We start from the raw sequence: 20,167 nt of genomic DNA on the forward strand, positions 1-20,167 counted from the left end.
TATCACATCAATTAGAGTATGAAACGTGGAAAAGAAAACAAAGCATGTCAAAGATATCAAAATTCATTAAATATCCTAAGCATTAGGAAAATTACAATTAATATGTTCTAGTAATTACAAATGTAGTTCATTGTATCTTTAACAAAATCAACAAGTATGATATTTTACTTATAATAATACAAAAAAATCTAATTACATAAAATCAAATATTTTTATTGACAATTATTGGAAATGCATTATTTATAGACATTTCAGCAAATACTTTTTGTTCTATATTTTAATGGAGGCAATTCCTTTTTAAAAATATTATTTTTAGTACAAACTTACAATAACCTTGAAAATCATGTAAATAATTAGAAAGATATACTACTTATTAAAATACATTTCTTTTGGAGGTATATTACTATGCTAGTCACAATCCACTATACTAATTTTAAATGGAATTTACAACTTTTACCTTGCCAGCTTCTCTATACTAATTGACATAGGAAATACCTTTATGAGAAAATCTTTTGAGCTATGATGATGGTTTGCTTGGTAAGTTTTACATATTATTTCAGAGACAACATTTGATGATGAGTAAAATATCAAGGTAGCATCACCATTAATAGTGTTCACAAACAGATTAAGTGGAGACAAATATTGGGACTGAGGACAGCCATAGGACAATAAAGACTGATTAAAGCACCATTGAGATATCCAGAACCTGATGAGTGATCTGATGGGGTTGAGTCAGAGATCATAAATTGAGTGACACTCATTAGAAGGAGAGAAATAGAAAACCTAGGTCTTTTGGAGAAATGGAAAATGTCATACTTTACAGCTCAATTGATATGAAAAAAAGAACCAAGAAAGATCTTTGTTCCTAACTTACCATTTACTGATAACTGGGTATACAGTATTTATTGTTCATTGCATTATGGGAAAGAAAAGGCACATGAAGCGTCCCTTTGACCCTTAAAATGTTTACAATAAACTGAAAATATTTAACAAGTACAATTTATAATAAACAAAAGAGAACATAAAAATATGTGGAGATTTTTGAATTGTGTTTTCTATTGTTGAATGTTGCTTTTTGATTTACTAAATCTTTAGTTTTACATCACCAAATTTCATAATATATGACATTTAATATGTATTTTACAGAATATGTTTACTTAGAGGAGATAAACGCCCAATGTTAAAAAAAAATGTGCACACGCATTGGTTGAAATTTTCATTGCCGCTGTGTAGTGATTTAACTGTCAACTTAGTTGTTCAAGATTAAGATCTTCATATATTTGTTCAAGATTAAGATTTTCTATATAGTCTTGTATTAGGTTAGAACCTTCTTACTTAGACAAAAGAGGGAGATGTAGTGGGTAGCCATTCCAGCTTTGATCTGGAAGTTCCAACCCCCATTGAGGCTTCAGTAACTGTCATGCCTACAAGGTGGAGCCAAGAGATGACCCTGAGGACCGGAGATCCGGATGCGCTGCCTCTCTTGGTTCCTGGACCCTGGACGCTGGAGGTAGACAGAGCAGAGTTCTCCAGAGAACGCGGCCAGACTGTGTTATGCCTTTCCCAATCCCTGCAACTTACCTATCCCTTCATTTGTAAGTTACACCACTAAATAAACCCCTTTTAACTATGTGGAGTGGCCTTAATAATTTCACCAATATCCTTCTCTTTACTGAAGCCAAGAAGCTATAGAAAAGCCTATATCAATTTTTCCTCCATACAGCTAGTTTTGTCTGCATAACCATTATCATAGTCTAAGATACACAGAAGCTGTGGAAAACCTTTCCATACAACAGCCATAGTGATCTTTCTAAATAACAAATTTGATCATGTTATACTGTCACTTCAATTTTTCACAGGTTTCTAAGATCTTTGTAATTAATTTCTTTTCAAATAAGTTGTTAATAGGCTGAAAATATGGCTATGTTTTAGTTGTTTTATTTTTTATTGCTATCACAAGACAGTAAGCCCCAAGACAATGTATAGAAGATAGAGTTAAAGTATAATTTCAGGGGGTAAGATTAATGACCATGATTGTTGAGAGCATGGCAGCAGATATTCAAGGATGGCTGAAAACTTACACCTTGATCCAACAGCAGAATGTAGAGAAAGTCAAGAGGAAGTGACATGGGTTTTTAATACCTCAATGTGGGCCCCAGAGACATACCTCCTCCAGCAAGGCCATGTCTCCTAATCATTCCCAAACAGTTCCAGCAACTGGTGACCAAGTAGTCAAGCATGTGAGTTTATGGGGGCATTCTCATTCAAATGACCACAGACTCCATTCCCTTAGACATCAGTATTTTCTACATATTGTTGTCTAAATACTGACCACTTATATTTGTAAAGTGTTATTATTTTCATGATAAAAGAATGTGTATGCTAGTTTTAAAATTATACATTTTGTATGATTTTTATTTATAGCTATTCATCATATCACACCATAGGATAGAGCCAAATCCTTCCAAGTTCAGTGAGAAATATGGATATTCAGACTTTCTTCTCTCTATTTACCACAAAAAATGAGGTTTTCTCCAGACATCCTTCCATTTCATTATTTGTCACTATCATCAATATATAATACCCTTTCACTTGTTTGAAAAACAAAATCCATTAGAACTTCAGTTTTCCCATCTAAACTGAATATGATGATATCAGATATCTGATACTTAGATATTATATATGTACAAAGAGTAGATTAATGTACAAAGTCACAGAAGTAAAGTTTGAAAACCTTAATACAATTGATTTTGGCATAGAAATGACTTAGCTTACTTTTTTTTTTAATTCGTGATGGCAGGAAGGTATGGCCAAACAAGCACTTTGCTTTTACTTGTAGCGAACACCTAATGCATTTTAAAGACACTCTAACTTTTGTTAGATGATTTTTAACCAGTGGAAATTAATGGGAATGCTCTGATCACACTTAAGGAAGACTAGACTGAGATTTGCTCCAGATACTGTTTAATATATCATCTGTAGTTGGATCTTTCCATCTTTAAAAAAGAATATTATGAAACAGCCTCACCATGAAATGAGGAGTATCCATAATCTGATCCAACAAATGTTTCTGTGCTGACTGGAATATTAGCAGCTATAGTAATATTAGACATAGAAGTGTTAATAGCAGACTATAATTGTGGAAGTAAAGTGAAAGATATGTTTTCAGAAGTTGTAGCTAAAATTATCTTAACAGAAACATTTGAGGAATTGTATTAAAGGTTTTGCATGTGATCTCAATACAGATGCTCTGAGTTTTACATTACTTAGAATAATTTTCTCAGTTGTGGTCCCTGGGGAATAATGCAGTGGGAATAAAATTCTGTTAATTCTAATTGAACTGCCTGATGCATCACCTCAGAACTGTTTGTTGCTCAAATAAAAGAAATAAATATAGAATTAATTTGCATGTATAAGAAATGTGCATATTGTTATACTGCTTTATTCAAAATAATGAAGCACTCAATTTACCAGAAAAAGTTTTATTTGCTTAAATCATTAAAAGCTCAGCCCCCTTCATAATGAAAGCAAGCTGTATTATCTGATAACAAAAATGGAGTAATTAATTTGTTGCTAGTTGAAAAGTTTGTATTTCTTATATATGGACTTCTACACTTTGTAAAACTGCTTTTTGGGAAAGCAGTTGAATCCTCCCCGTGTGCCCTTTGACAAAGCTACATAAGAGGTAAATCTGTAAGTGGTTATACTCACTTCTGAAGTCATGAACTGTAAAATTTGGTTTGATGGCAGCCTCTGGTGATAATCTAAAGGAGAATTGTTGCCCAGCAGGTGAAAGATCTCGGTCTGCAGCACTTACTATCTGAATTATCTGAAACAATGTTGAGATGAAACTTGAAGTCAGTCATCCATGTCACAGGTAACTCTACACAACAGTCTAATAACTTTATTTAATAAAGATTTCAAAGAGATAGAAATGACACCTTTTGAATCAATATCAGTGGCCTAATTACTTACACATACCTTTTGTAAGTAATTTTCTAACCATTTGCAGGTAATAACGGCAGCTAAAAATCAGAAGACACAGGCTAATTCTAAATCAATCAATATCTGTGTAATCAAAAAGCAAACCAGCATTGAAAATTCTCCCTAAGAAACAAAATAAAATTAAAAGGGACTTGCTTCCATGTTAAATTAACTTATATGCATGCCTTTTAGACTAAATGTGAAATCCTACTAGAAACAGGACATCTGATTATCTAAGTGTCCTTGCAAGAGCAAAATTAAAGGGAAAATACATTGTGAGAGTTGATTTATTAAAAAATAAAAATGATGAGACAGATAAAATAATATATGCCTGTTTGGAACGTTATGCTACCTCTACCTCTCATTGCTTAGGATCAAATATTATGTGTTTCTATGTTACTTGGACAAGGAAACATTCATATCTCTGTTTCCAAGTGCCTTCCAAGTTGCTTCCAGAAGTAGTATATCATTGTTAAAAATCTAAATTTAAACTAAAATTAACTTCTGAGGTATATACTTTAAAAATTGCAATTAACTAAATGGATTCACAAATTAGAAGGCATACCAAATAGGATATCTAAAAGCTCTATGTGACAGAAAATATTAGGAAGTATGTGAGGGAAAGGGCCAAGATTGTGGAGAGGGCCATGAATATGAATTCCATAATGTTCTGCAGTAAAAGCTGAGATGTTCCACACAAGACCCTCATCTCAGGCTATAAAATGCACATATATAAGAAGACTTTTAGAAATGTGATTCATCTACTACTTTTTGTTATAATTCTTAGCTATAATCCAATCCCATGACTGCGATCTGCCTTACTACAGAGATACAGATACATAGATACATATGAAAGATAGATTACACCTACGTAAATACTACTTTGCAGATAGATTGATGTTAGATAGATAGATAGATAGATAGATAGATAGATAGATAGACAGATAGATAGATGAACAGATAAACAGACTAGTATTGAAGAGAAGTTAAGTATCAATAGTCATGGCATGATAAAAAGTGAAATAAATTTGTTTAGTAAGAATTTTAGTCCCTTTACTCAGTATGAATTCCTACATTAAATATAGTTATTTGTCCCATGATTTATTATTGGCTTCATTTCTATAATATACTATTTAGAACAGCTAGATCGTGGAAATTAACAGTATAGTCAGGTCACCATATCAACTGTGATGGCTAAACTTAGTTGTCAACTTGACTACATATGAAATTAACTAAAACACAAGTGACTAAGTAAACCTTGAAGGCTTATTCTTGACTAAATTATTTGAGGTGGGAAATGCAACCCTAAATCTGGATCTTTTGAGGAGGAAAGAACCACCTTAAATCTGGACCACACCTTCTGCTGGAAGCATATATAAGATGTAGAAGAAGGAAGCATTTTCTCTTTGTCTTCTTGCCCTTGATCTCACTGGCAATGTCATTCCTTCACTGTCATTGATCCCATTTCCTCAGGATTCCTATATAAACTGAAGTCCATTTGAGACACCCACCTTTGTGGACTGAACAACTATTATGGTCTTGAACTTTGCATTGGTAGACAGCCATTGTTGCACAGTTTGGATTATAGCCTGTAAGCCATTCTACTAAACTCCGTATACATATATATGCATTCTGGTTTCTTCCTCTAGAGATCCCTGATTAATACATCTACTCTCAAAAATATGAAATTTACTCTATTGAGACTTTAGAGCAATGTCCTACCATCATCCTATTTTACTCTTAAAGTTCTTACATATTCTATAACAATAAATATGTCATATAACAATACATATATGTGTGTATATTAAATAACTTCATATTATACAACTATGTGTGTGTGTGTGTGTGTGTGTGTGTGTGTGTGTGTGTGTGTGTGTGTGTGAAATTTTGTGGTGTATTTTGCTTCCAATCAGTACGAATTAGTATCATTTAAAGCAAACCGATTTAAGATCTATGGAGGTATTTTACTTGTAAGAGTGCTTGCCTAGCATGCACAAAGGCCCAGATGTGATATTCAGCACATCACAAAATGGGCATAGTGATACATGACCATACAAACAATACTATGAAGGTGGAACCAGGTAGTGGGCCTGGGTCCAGTGCTCATTGCATGAGTTGGCTGTTTGAAACCTGGGGCCTATGCAGGGTCGCTTGGCTCGGCCTGGGAGGAGGGAACTGGACCTGCCTGGACTGAGTCTACCAGGTTGATCTCAGTCATGGGGGAGGCTTTGCCCTGGAGGAGGTGGGAATGGGGGATGGGCTGGGGGGAAGGTGAGGGAGGTGGGAGCGGGGAGAACAGGGGAATCCGTGGCTGATATGTAGAACTGAATTGTATTGAAAAAAAAAAGAAATGGACACATTGGACAAAGAAAATATTAAATCTAAAAAAAAAAAAAAGAACATCAGAATCTCAAAGACATTCTCAGCCACATAATAAGTTCAAGGTAATCTGTGAACATATGGCATCTTGAACATGTATTATTTTCTTTTACAGAGAGAGAGAGAGAGAGAGAGAGAGAGAGAGAGAGAGAGAGAGGAGAGGGAAAGATACTTCCCTAAGAAAAACTTTAATATAGGACTTCAATCATATCCATAATACCATCTCTACAGTTTTAATCTCCTTTTCACATTGATAAACGATAGATAGAAAAATAGATGGAAGAAAGATTCATGATACATAATAATCTATAGATATGTAGATAATTAGATACAGAGACAACACACATACATAGACATATTCACATATTTCTCCTTATTAGACAATGATAGAGGATAAACTATCCTTATGTATAGTTCTTAGACAAGGAACATGATGGATGGGTTTTTGTTCATAAAGTGCACTGAAACCACATATTCTGAATACTCAAAGGAGACATCAGAGTCATCTCTTTTTATAAGAGTTTTCTGGTAGAAAACAAAAGATATTTGTTAAAATAGAGCCTCAGGGCACACAAGCTGATTCTTCATTATTTTCCCCCGCATACAAGGAAAGGAAGTTGAAATCTAATAAGTTTTACTTTTCCCAAAGTTCAAATCTTTAAAGTATAACCAATTCACATTTAATTTAATAATGAATAATACACAAAGGCAATAATTTAAAGAATCACAAGACTTTTATTGATTTGAAATTTTTATTAGATGTAAAATAACCTTAATGCAGTGGGACATTGGAAACTAAAAACAGCCTAATATACAACATTTTAGTTTATCTATTCTAATGTTTCAAATAACCAAAATGGCATTATTTATTAGTAGCCAAATAGTACTTTATCATTTACTATTTCAAACTCAGAAGAAAGCAGTAGCTATATTAGCTATCATAGTTATATTCTGTACCTATGGTAAATTGAGGCTGCTATGCTACTATTTTATTACCTTCACATCCATCCATCCACCACTAATTCATATGAGCCTAGCATTGTTCATGTTTTCTTCTATGAAGATATCTAATGCATGAAAATAATTATGCTCATGTGTATTCATGTCTGGATTTAAAACTTAAAGGACAAACCCACAGGAGGCCATTATACAGACTTCATTGACAATATTGACAACATACCTGGCCTGGTTTGGCATTTTCACATACAGCTGTCTCATAGGGCACAGATATTTCTGGAGGAAATTCATTGACATCTAGGACATTAATCAGTATGTTGACTTTGCTGGTTAATAATGGGTTACCTGTTGAAAACATAAAAAGATAATACTACTAAACATGGACATTGCTTCTCCGAAAGGTAGATTTGTTCTCAGTTACCTTTGATATAAAATGGGAAACAGTCTTCTATTAGAAGAAATTGCAAGAGAGCAACTGCAAAAAACAAACAAATAAACAAACGAACAAAAACCCAGGATGAATAAGAGAGGCTTTTAGATCAGGAGGAAGGCACGTCAGCAGGTGGGAGTAACTATGTACTGATGTTATCAAAAGTGCGGGGCTTTTCTCCTAGACTGATTTAACCGTCTCTTTAGGGTTAGTTTACTGAGCTTACCTTATCCAATGCTGATATTTACTTTATTAAACAAAATATAGTGTTCTGTGTTGCATCAGTATAATCAGAAGTTTTAATAAATGGAATATTAATAATATATAAATAAATATCTCAAATTCATCTTCGCTGTCAAAAATTAGTGGTACAGATTTAAGTAAAATAGAATCAAGGGGTTGTTTTTGGGAGGTCAGAAGTCATCCTTAAATTATTTCTGGAACTAATAATAAATAAATTTTTGATAAAGACTCATTTATTCCTACATGACCCCACCAATATCTTTGGAGCAAGGAAGCACTGTCTAATGTGAAGTCCAAATTTTCCCCAGCCAATGTTTTTATTATTTGGCTTCTTGTCATGTGTTGAAGAAGAAGACTGGAAATGATTTATCAAGGATGAAAATGCAATGCACAAAAAATGTTTTAAAGCTACTTTAAAAAATGATTTTTCTAATGTAGATTTTACAGCCGGATAAACTGCCTCAAATATTTGGTGGTCTTATCCAGAGAACAGAGCTAAAAGAATGAAGAGATAAATACAAATACAGATTGACAAAACCCTAGCAACAGGCTCATCCCACCATATTTACTCAATCATTATTTAACATCTGTAATGTGAAGATTCTTAGTACTTAATACTAACCTTTGAAACACACAGTAGAAGTCTTAACTACTGACTGATTCTAACAACTCTAACATCTTGCTCTCAAAATTTATTAAAGCATAAGTTAAAACATGCTATGTAGCATTTAATGATATTTTTAAAAATTAATTTCTAAGTGAAACTTAATCACATAGGCACACCAGCACAAATAGTAAAAAAAAATGAAGATAAGTGTAATTTATTGTATAGGTTGTGAATGGAAGATATACTGACAATATTGGAGAATGATTCAGAAATATGTATTACAATGAAATTATATTTAGGTGCATTATTTTTTTGAAAAGACTTAGTTGAATTTTGACAACCAATTTTTTTCCTTAGTTTCCAATTACTGAATTGAAATTCTTCATATAAAACAGGTTGTATTAATAGTTTCTGATTCATAGGATTGCTGCATAAATGCAATGGTATTATACAAATGTTTAATGAACTTTGCAAGTTATCATTAATCTCATTGCTAAAACTACATAATAAACATCATTAAATCTGCTTCTTTGATATTTGTTATGTGAATAGTGTAAATTTATATGTAAAATTAATTAAACAAGTAAAACTGAGTTTTATTTTCTAAAGAAACTATTAATTAACAATACTTAACAAAAGAGTGGCTTCTTACACTGTAACGTTTAGTGTGTACTGATGATCTAAAACACACTGCCCAAGTGATGTCAGACTCACAGCATACACAATATAAGCATTATGAAGAGTTTCTCTTTGTATACAAAATTCTGAAGACTGGTAGTATAGACCTCTCTAAAACTTACAAATGGGAAGTACAAGGACAAAGTTTTAAATCAAGGTTTCTTGAACAATTTAAATTATGTATATCTCTATCTATATCTCTATCTATCTATCTATCTATCTATCTATCTAACAACATTTTGACTATTAAACTATGTAAAGTAGTGAACTAGTCCATAAAACTAAGTACTAATAAAATTCATGAAGAGTAACAGACAAGTTCAATTCTTCACTGAATGATGTGTGGCTAAGACTCTGCTTTCTGTATTGTCTGGTAGGTGAAGTTCAAGTCCAAACATATAATTCACACTTTATTAAGTTTCCGTGAAGCTGAGTTGTTTGACAGGAAACAAATTTCCCCAATTAACTGCATTCATCTCAAAAACTTACTTTCAAAATTTATAAAAATCATTATTTAAATGTATAAGACTTACTTTCACCACAATTTCACCACAAATTGGTAAATTGCTACTGTGTGTATGCTTGAAAGGTAAATTAACACCCATTTCTGTAACTAAATTTTTGCAAAATTATCAATGTTATCTTGTTGTTAATAGTCTTTCTCCACAGGACATATTTAGTTTTCACATTTTACCTCAGACAAATCTTTGCTGTGTGAAATTATTCTGTGCACTGTAGGATATCAAGATTTTCCAAAATTAAATGTCACAAAACATCATTATAGATATCAGAAAATGGATGTTCAATCAAGGAAAAAGTAACAGAATAGCAACAATTTCACAACATTGAAGTGAGTAATGGGTTCATTGACTTAATTTAGCACCCTTTCTTCTATTGTTTATGTTTAATGTATTTTATAGTATTATAAAACTATACAAAGCTCACTTTTAATTCTTAAGTGCCACTGCAGAAGCAAAGACATCTCTTTAACAACTACTGTTCTAAAATAAATATGAAATATTTTGTCAGAGTATATAATTTATTAGAACAATATAGAGTCCTTTCATTTAGAGATATAATTTATTAAACTGTGTTTAGCGAAATGATCTATTTACTGAGTCATCTTAGCCATATTTGTGACAAATATAACAAATTTCTTTATCTCTAGTTTATCATGAAGATATTGATGAAAATACTTGATAGTAAAACCACATAGAATTTATGTAGTATTGGAAGCTTTTAAACAATTTTTATTGTGAAGCTAGCCTATGATCACTTATGTAATCATAATATCTTTGAAGATCCTGGAGAAATGATATTTTATAACTAAAAGATAATTTAGAACTCATATAAAGTTACAGTTGTCACACTATTCTCCTTAATGCTAAATGGCACTGTCAATATCAAGAAGAAAAGACATTAGCTTAATCAATAGTTCTCTATATGTAGAATATTAGTACACTCTATAGAGTTTATAAGAAGTATCTTGATTTTATGGATAGCTCTAAAATCTATAGATGAAATAAAGGCCCAACATTAACCCGGACTTCTATAAGAGGCCAAACAAGAGTTTAAATTTGCACTGGAGTGAATTAACAGTGATGACAAGGACCGTCAGCTCCTCCAGATGACCTGAGTTTGATTCCCAGCCCCACACTGACGCTCTCAATTGTTTGTAACTCCATTTTGAGTGAATGAACCCATCTTCTGGCCTCCTTCTACACCAGGCATGCACATGTTGAACATATACACACAGAGCTAAAGTATTCAAGTCCAGAAAAAGCAGTTTGTTGCCTGACAGATGGGTAAAGATTCTTTGGAATTTGTATAAATAATAAATAAATAAATAAATAAATAAATAAATAAATAAATAAATAAGCCAAAGAGTTTTGTTGTAGAAAATTGGTATATTTTGTGCTATCAATTATGCTGTGTGGACATAAAAAGTGAAAAATACGCAGCTGCTATAGTCTTAAAAATGGGAAGATGGGAGAATAATCAGACAGGATGTTGATCAGTAAAAGATACAAAGAAGCCATTTAGGTAATAAAAACATTATTTAAAATAACAAAAATAAAGATGAAAGTATGTGGAAGAAATTCAGAGATGAAAATACAGCTTAATATTTCATCATGGCATAAACCTTGCTACACAGATCAACCTCTCCAATAATGAACTTTTACCCATTGAGGTGCCTGTCTCCATTGATACAATTCCTCCTCCTTTTTTCCATGAACCTCTTCCCTCCAATACTACTACCAGCCCCAGGAACTCTCCATTATCTTCCCAAATTTATGAGTTCATTTTTTTCAGATCCCACATATGAATGACTTTAGCAATGAGGTTCATTGTTTCTAAGTCTTTTTGACTATATTAAAGATAAAGTCATAGAATCATACATTATAATGATTTACTGAAATTTATCAATGGATGTTTTAAAGACTTGGTTATTTGTTGCCTACTCTCAATTATTTATATTCTAGTTTCCCTTTTATTGCTGTGATATCATAAAAATGTCATGTTGGCCAAAAGCAACATATGAGCTTTTCTCCTTTGCTTTTGGTTATGGTGATGAACATCATGACCTACAACAACTTGAAGGGGAAAAGGGTTTGCTGTCAGCCATTTTGGAAGCAGTCTGTCACAGAGAGAAGTCAGGGGAAGAACCTAAAAGGAAGACCTACAGCAGAGACCATGGAAGGATGTTTCTTACTGCTTTGCTCAGTTTTCTTTATTATCTAACCCAGGATCAAAGGCCAAGGGATGATCAGTGGACAAGGTCCTCCTACATCAATTATCAAATAACATCTCCCCTCTTACATGCCAAAAGGTCAATGACATCTTGGTAATTACTCATCTGTGGTTTGCTGCTACAAGGTGAGAATTCAAAAGAGATTCTACATAGCTACTTGCAGAAAAGAAAATTAGAAAATGATAGATAAGGTAATATAAAATCAAATATAAATATAAACATATAAGACAAAATGATACTAATTTAACATTTAAAGTAATGACGGCATGTAGACCTCAATACCCAGTAAAATTTGAATCAATATAGATAGCTGTGGTGATTTATTCTACTTATTTTTTTGTTTTCCCAAATTTATGCTCATAATAGTATACTAGGGCATCTGGGACTGTGGTTAAAAATATTTTCCATTAGGATAATCCAAGAAGTTACTTAAGGTCTGTGTATCTCGAAAATATTTCTAGAAACATTTTCAGATTGCCTTCAGTACATACAGACATCTAATTTTATAATAATGTCCCTGAAAAGTGAAGATAAGGTTACTTGGTGGGTAAAGTTGCTTGCTGCCAATACTAATGACCCAAGTTTCAACCCAAGGGCACTTTGGGACAAGGAAGGAAGCAACTTCTAAAAGCTGTCTTCTGACTTCTACACAGAGGTGTGACACACTCCTCCCAAAAGTAAACAAATAGAAAATACCCCTGAGTACGACACAGCTATGGTATTGAGGAATACTAGTAAGAAGAAAACACCATAAAAAGATATGATTTCTCCATGTACGAAGAAATATCTTATCTTTTTCTATAAAACATTGATATCTAGTTCACTGGATGTGCTTTTCCTTGAGAACTCTGTTGTTCTGGATTGGTTTGATTATCACTAATTGTGGGATACTAGGCTACCAACATACTACCTCAGAGTATCCATCTCATGACTTCTACATTGTGGGCAAAACCATACAATGATTTTAGGGAATAAAATGAGTTATATGGTTATTAGAATAGCTTAGCTAAAGAGTTCTTTATTCTGTTGCTTATTATTCTAATATAGTATTTTTATGTTGTAGGAGAGAATATTATTATGCTTCAGATTTATAAATTCAGAAATGTACATTTCAGAAAATTCTGTCAAAAGAATTTACTATTATTTAAATGCTTTATAATCCATTGTCCATTCAGTGGTCAGTCATAACCTTTACACATTCCTCTATATCTTTGTCTGACTAAATACAAACTACCTAGAATTCAGCAAATTTTCACAATTTAGCTTACTAAATCTTTACTTCAGCTATATTTTTTAAATCTATCCCTAAACTGGTATGTCCTTGAACAGAAATTACTCTTACATTTCTCATATCTACAACAAGCAACAGTTTTCTGAACACGGTCCTCTTCACAGCTAATAAAAGTATATATTTATTTCATTTTGAATCTTAATTACATATTTGAAACTTAAAATTTGATTTTGGAGGGTATAAAAACTAATAGTATCAAATGTAAAGGAGTCAGTAAGACAACATAAAATATCTCTAGAAATAACATTTTTTTTTAATGTATCAAGTGTTAAAGCATAATCCTATGCTTACAGGTAAAAATGTCCCCCAAAAGAGCAATGGGTGAGGCATTTCAGTGATACTTTACTTTTTTACAGAATGAACAGACTTCATCCATTGGACACCTCATAGACAAACATGACTGATATGATCTGAGAAGTAGCCCCATTGACTGAAATTAGAGTGACTTCTCTATGATGGAGTGGTTTGATCAGGAAAGTTATGAAAGCAATTGTTTTTGAGCATAAAATATGCTCTGCTCTGTGGCATTCTCAGTTCAGACTTTATCTTTTCACTTAAATTTGCATTTTCATTACATGGAGCCTCGGATAGTCAGTCTTGAGTTCACAACAAAGTTCTCTTGGGATAGAAACAGACTATAATGATAATCTCCACCAGGATATCACATGACTATACGATAGCCTACTTCCTGATAGAGTCTTTGTTACACTCTGAAGCCTCATGAGCTGGGTCTCTAATGTTTGTGCTTCTTTTGCATTTGTCTTCAAATCCCACCACTTTTTGCCCATTAAACTCAGCATTAAAGCATTTTGCCCTCAATCCAAATGCTCCATCAGTCTTCGTGCAAATGAGGTCCAAAGAGCTAAGAACCACATGTTTAGATTTACTGCAGCAGTGGTTCCACTTCTAGACATCAGTTTCTTGTTTCTGTTACTTTTCTACAGCCTTGATAAAACACCCTTACAATACAGCTTTAGGAAAGAAGGGATTATTCTGGCTCACATTTCAAGACTACACGCTATCATGAATAGCAGTCACCGCAGCAGGAGCTTGAGGAAGCAGCTCACACGGTATCAATAGTCAGGAATCTGAGATTAAAAGCATGTTCATGCTCAGGTAGATTTCTCCTTTTAATATAGCATTCAACCCCGTGAGGTGCTGCTGCCCAATTTGAGAGTGAATCTTCCAAACTCAACATACTAGATCATTTTGATAACCAGTCACAGACTCAGATATTTCAAGAATTTATTATGATTTACATAATCCCTTATAGGCATGAGTTGATATTTACTTTTTGGGTAATAATGGATCCTATCTAACTGGCAATCATTATTATCACAATTTACAATCAAGAATTAGGGAAAACTCAAAATAATAAAATTGGCTGATGTGTAATTGTGATCTGGAGAATTGAATTGCTAGTACATTTTTCTTGAAGAAATTGTTAAAGATAAACAAAACTGATGACTAAGGAAGAGTTAAGATTAAGATAATAAAATTCTTTTTGCAGAAAATGAGATTTGCATTTGATCTTAAGCAGCCACATCCTAAGGAGAGTGTGGTAGTTCACCTGTCTGGGGCTTGAAGTTGAGCTAACCTAGTCTAATTAGTACACCCTAGCTTCCCATCAAATCTTATGTAAAACATCCATAGGGACATCTCCCAAAATTGTGACATCTGAGACAGCCCTCTGACTTCCTGAAACATTTGAACACATGTAAACATATTCTGCCACTCACATGTATACACACAGATGCACACACTCCTGCACAGATGCTAACACATTTAAAAACATAAACAGAACTCTTCCATAGTTACACCCACACTGAGTTGAAACTGAGAAACACCCCTGAACAGAATAAATGTTTGTAGTTCTTTTTTAAATTTGAAATGTGAAATTAATATCTAAAGTGTAATAAATTTCTGCCAGATGCTCAAAGTAATTCAAGGAAAACAAAAATTAAGTAAAAGATGTCCCAAAGGGATTTCTCAAAACTCTCAAAAGACCACAAGAAAAGGGAGGAGACCAGGTGTTTCTCATAAATATACTCATGCAAATAGCTAAATATTAAATATTCTCACTTTGTAACTGAGATAGATGTGTCACATCTTTGAGTGACAAATAAGTTCTACTTTCACTCAAAGTCTAGAAAATTCTCTTTTATGCCACAAGCAAGCATAAGGAATTCCAAAACAACATATACATTCTAAGCAATGTACTCAAAATATCCACTTAAAAATTTAATATAATCCACACTCTTCTTAGTATATGTTCTCATGAAATAGGAGGAAAAGGTAAAATGACAATTTTAAAAAGGTTTCCACAAAATTCAGAAAATATTTCATAATAGGTGATTTCATATGCCTTTTTTTCTTCTTTCCTAACTTATATAACTCTGAATAATATAGATAGAAGGAATATCTGTGGAAGAGAAGTTGACACTTCTGCAAATTCTGGAAACTATTTAATAAAAAGGGGTGAGGCTGCACAATGAAAATCACTTCTAGGTATGCATGCAATCTTGCAAACATGGCTCTCTGGCAGCTGTCACAATTTCTCTGGACTTATGCTATGAGAAATAGGAACAGGTTTCTGAGTTTCCCCGGGAGACTACTCAGCTGTCAGTCCTAAAATAAAAAACACCCCAGCAGGGACTCGTTTAAGAGTGTTAAATCCACAGAATTGCAGTATAACATTGATTCTGCCCATGCCGTACTTACTAACTTTACTTGCAATTATGGAGAAATTATACTGTGCAGTGCTCTCTCTGTCTAGTAATTCATTCGTGGCGATGGTTCCTTCAGTTCCGTCTATTGTAAAGTAGCTGTCCCCATCACTCTTCCAATCTATGAAGTACCTGTATGTGAAAGGGGTAGATGCAAATGTGCAATGATTACACATGAGTCATAATGGCAGTTAGGCTAACTTGACACAGTTACTTATTTTTCACCCTGTAGCTATTACCCACCTTGCAATAAAGAAGAGTGTAAATGACAGCTCCTTTATTGTAAAGTCAGTATGCTCAAGGGGAAACGGGAAATAATGAAAGATTTAATACTCTTGCTGTTCATATTATTTTAGGGTCTTGACACTTTGAAAGCTCAGCAGAGACTGAAATTCTAAAGCTGACCATGGTTTTCCTTAACCTACTGAATATTAAAACTCTCTCAAGTAGTAAAAGAATCCCTCAATGAGACCAGTGGGAAAGGTGAAGGATGGAGAGAGATTTCTGAAAAACTACTAAAACTCTAGGCAGAACAGACACAGCCCTTGTGTTTCCTTGAGAGGAGGAAAAGATAATAGTACAAGAAACAAACAAAAGTAACTGAAATTTTGGAGATTCAACAAAATTATTTACCCTTAATTAGTTATACCTTTGTAACTTTTAAATTTTCTGACATCCTTGGTCAGATAATATTGTCTTCTCTGCAATAGCTAGCAGAAAAACCCAAGAGTATGAATAATAGAAGAGAGCTTAAATTTCCTTAAATATTCAGATAATGAGATACATGTGGAATGATAAAGATATTCTGATCACAATAACAAAATATTTTTTACAGTGCTGGGTTAAGCTCCTAAAGCCGTGAACATGCTAGGAAAATACTCTGACAGTGAGGGAAACCAAGAATTATAAAAGGTTAAAAGCCAACACTGGTTCCATAACTATCAACATTAACTTCTTTATCTCCATAATTGTCCATATTGAACAGTATTATTCTCTTTATATAGCATATGAAGAAACCAAAGTTCAAAATAAGAAAAAAATGCCTGGGTTTATGGACCAGTTTAATGATATTCGTCACATAACCATCACTACTTTGTATTTGCGGCTTGAAATAGAATGCTGTATTAGAAAGCTACTGTGCTAATAAGGAGGCACAAGGTGCAGTATCTTTCCCAAGTATTTTGGACCCTATGAACCCCATAGAAGTTACTAAAATATGGGTCAAGGCAAATAATATTTTCCCATTTGACCCACTGAACATTTCCATGCCACAAATGAGTAATTATTTTAATCATGAGAAATTAGTGAATATGTGCATCTATATATCAGGTTATTATTTTGAGAAATTCATGTGATTCCCATCATTGCACTGAGAGATCAAATCCAGTTTGCCATTACAAATGAGATGTATAAGCTTAACAGGCCAATATCTTTTAGTAACTGATCTTGCTACAAGTTGTTATTATTGTTGCAAGGTCTGAACCATGCTGTTAATTTGCTTTTGATACCTTAACTTCTGATTCATTATGTAAGTCTAATAATTTCAATGTAACAGCTCTTTCTATAGGAACACTTCCAAAAATACAAAAGCAGTTACAGTGCGCTTAAAAGTTAAGGAGCATTGAAATAATCTTATTTTGTTCTTCCTATTGCAAATCCTTTTCTAAATAGGAAAATATTTTGTCACAATATTCTTTTTCTTGGCACTCCAACTGAACATATGCCAAACTCAAAGAGAAAATTGCAACTTAGCCTCATTAGCTTGTATTTTATGAGTTACCATTGATGCAGACTGTGTTCAATGCATAACTGACATGTGTCTACTACACACTAAACACCATGCTAGAGGTAACTGTATAAAATGGAATATAATGCTCACCACTGATGGATGTGCAGAGACAATTATCTCTAGGTAATCTCACCATCTGATGGATGATCAGAAAAGGCCTTGGAATAGTGTCAAGGAAAAATACCTGTATAAAATCTAATGCCTGAAGAAGAAAATCTCCCAGACCTGATGATTGGATGGCCCTAGAAGTCTGTGTAGAAATAATCCAGGGAAAGACTTGCAATCACAGACAAGAGGGAAAGAACCTATTTTATGTAGTTTCATTAGCAGTAGAAACCCTAGGAAATAGCTATAGAAAAGCTATGCTGTTAGCTATTATCACAGAAAAGACAGAGTGGCACAATACCAAAAGCGATTTAGTACCTGGATAATTTGCATATAATAATAAGGAGTGGAGTCTATATGTGATAAGAGATCCATTATTAAGGGGATTACTAAAGAACCAACAGAACAACAATTGCTTTGAAAGCCATGTATTGGAGCATTCAAATAAGACAACACTCTTAAGTAAGCATTTTTTGCCTTCCAGAATCTTCCAAAAGACAGAGTAGCCTGGACAGCATGGCTGGATTTCATTTCAAGGAGCTTTGAGGAGTGGTTACCATAAGAAGGGGTACGCTGCTCAAAGGAGAGAAGATGTAAACACTCAGTAGGTGATTAGGATTTGGTAAAGATACAGAAAGTGTTAGAGTGACTTGCTATATTGAAGTGTATGGGAGAAAGGAATAAAGAATCAAGTCTGTGTTCATGCATGTGTCAGGAAAACAAAACAAAGGCTTGTACTCTATAGGTGCATAAGATGAAAAACAGTTTCTCGAGGAAATGCCTAAGATCAGGAATCATTTTTCAGCTCCTACAGTATTTTCTTACTGTGCCAAATAGGAATTTAGTTATCCTACACTTACTGCTACAGTTGTTACAGCAAATACAAATTAACAATTTACTGTCTTAAGTAGTTCTGTGTTCTCCAAAGCCTTGGCCATTTGAATATTTGGTTCCAGATTGGTAGAGCTGTTTGGGTTGGTTTAGAAGATGTGGTCTTGGTGGAGAAAGTTTATCAGATAATATGTAGAGCTTGGTCAATGTATTATAGTTTATATTGATCTGTGCATGTGATGTGTTTGGTCCCACTGACATCTTCATAATTACTCTAAGTCAGAAGCTAGTTTTGCTTATATTGAGTAGCCAAGTTGTTTTTTTTTTTTTGCACAAAACACCTGGTGCATAAATTCTGTAATGAGCTCAATGCACAGAGACTGTAGTTCTTATCTGTGTGATTGATAAATGTTTCTAATTTAGGCCCACATATTTAGAAATCTAAGAATCTCATGTTAGAGGTTGGGAGTTGGTTCAATTTGTCAAGTGCATCACAAGCTTCAATATCTGAGCTTCATCTACAAAATTCATTTAAAAATGTGAACATGGTGAGTGTGCTTACAATTCTAACAATGTCAAGCTGGAAGGTGGAGACAGGTAGATGCCTGGAGTCTCTTAGATAGCTAATTAGCCTACCTTGAAAGATTTCACAGTCATGCCATTTTAATTCTGGAGCATTATATGACTGTTATTCTTTTGAAATTATGTGTTGTCGTTACCCATTCCATATATATTTAAAGGTTGTTAGGTTTATTATAGGTAGGCTGTCCCTTGGCTTCCAGATACATGTGCACACATGCATTTCTGGAATTCCATACACATGTGTACATGTCTGTGTACATGCATAGCAATGCACATGTGAACACATATATGAAAACATACATGCTCTTATTTGGGAACATCTGCTATCTCTGATTGGTGACAACTTTCTCAATTTAAACAGAAAAAATATTCAGGCATACGTAAATCTTGTCAACTAAAATTTATGAAATTAACCATTTTGTTTATAGGTGCTTTCAGAAAACATCTTACAATGTTGATTAATAGGATGTTTCACTTTATTCAGTGAATAAGCATCCATATAAAAAAGAATTAGCAGTAATTTTATTTATTTATGAGAAGACAATTAAAAATTAAAGAATTTACATAATAGCTGTATAAAGCAATTGGTTCTTCTGGGAGTTTACCAAGGTAGAATACTACGTATTTAGAGTGCCCAAAGTCGGAGACTCAATCCATAGCACCAAACACAGAAATACAATTAAATTATACATTTTAATGTTCTCTAAGTTGTCTTAGGTATAGGTGTAAATACGTGGAGTGGAATAAAATATCTACACATCTTAGCACACAAGTTTTCTCTGTCATTTTAGTGTAACAGCCATATGCAGTGTG

At 33.4% G+C, this 20,167-nt stretch overlaps 1 protein-coding gene across 5 annotated transcripts in view; it reads right to left on the bottom strand.

The window, feature by feature from the left end:
* The window catches only part of Cdh12 (cadherin 12), a 988,903-nt gene that overhangs the window by 14,046 nt on the left and 954,690 nt on the right, over positions 1 to 20,167 (bottom strand). For all 5 annotated transcript variants that reach the window (XM_052743072.1, XM_052743068.1, XM_052743069.1 and 2 more), the window contains 3 exons: positions 16,043 to 16,179; positions 7,544 to 7,665; positions 3,712 to 3,829 (listed from right to left, as the gene is read on the bottom strand). In XM_052743072.1, coding sequence (XP_052599032.1) covers positions 3,712 to 3,829; positions 7,544 to 7,665; positions 16,043 to 16,179 — 377 coding nt within the window. The remainder of the gene's footprint in view (positions 1 to 3,711; positions 3,830 to 7,543; positions 7,666 to 16,042; positions 16,180 to 20,167) is intronic.

Source organism: Peromyscus californicus, unplaced genomic scaffold (genome assembly GCF_007827085.1).
Source record: "Peromyscus californicus insignis strain IS unplaced genomic scaffold, ASM782708v3 Scaffold_18__1_contigs__length_77618521, whole genome shotgun sequence".
Taxonomy (NCBI): Eukaryota; Metazoa; Chordata; class Mammalia; order Rodentia; family Cricetidae; genus Peromyscus; species Peromyscus californicus.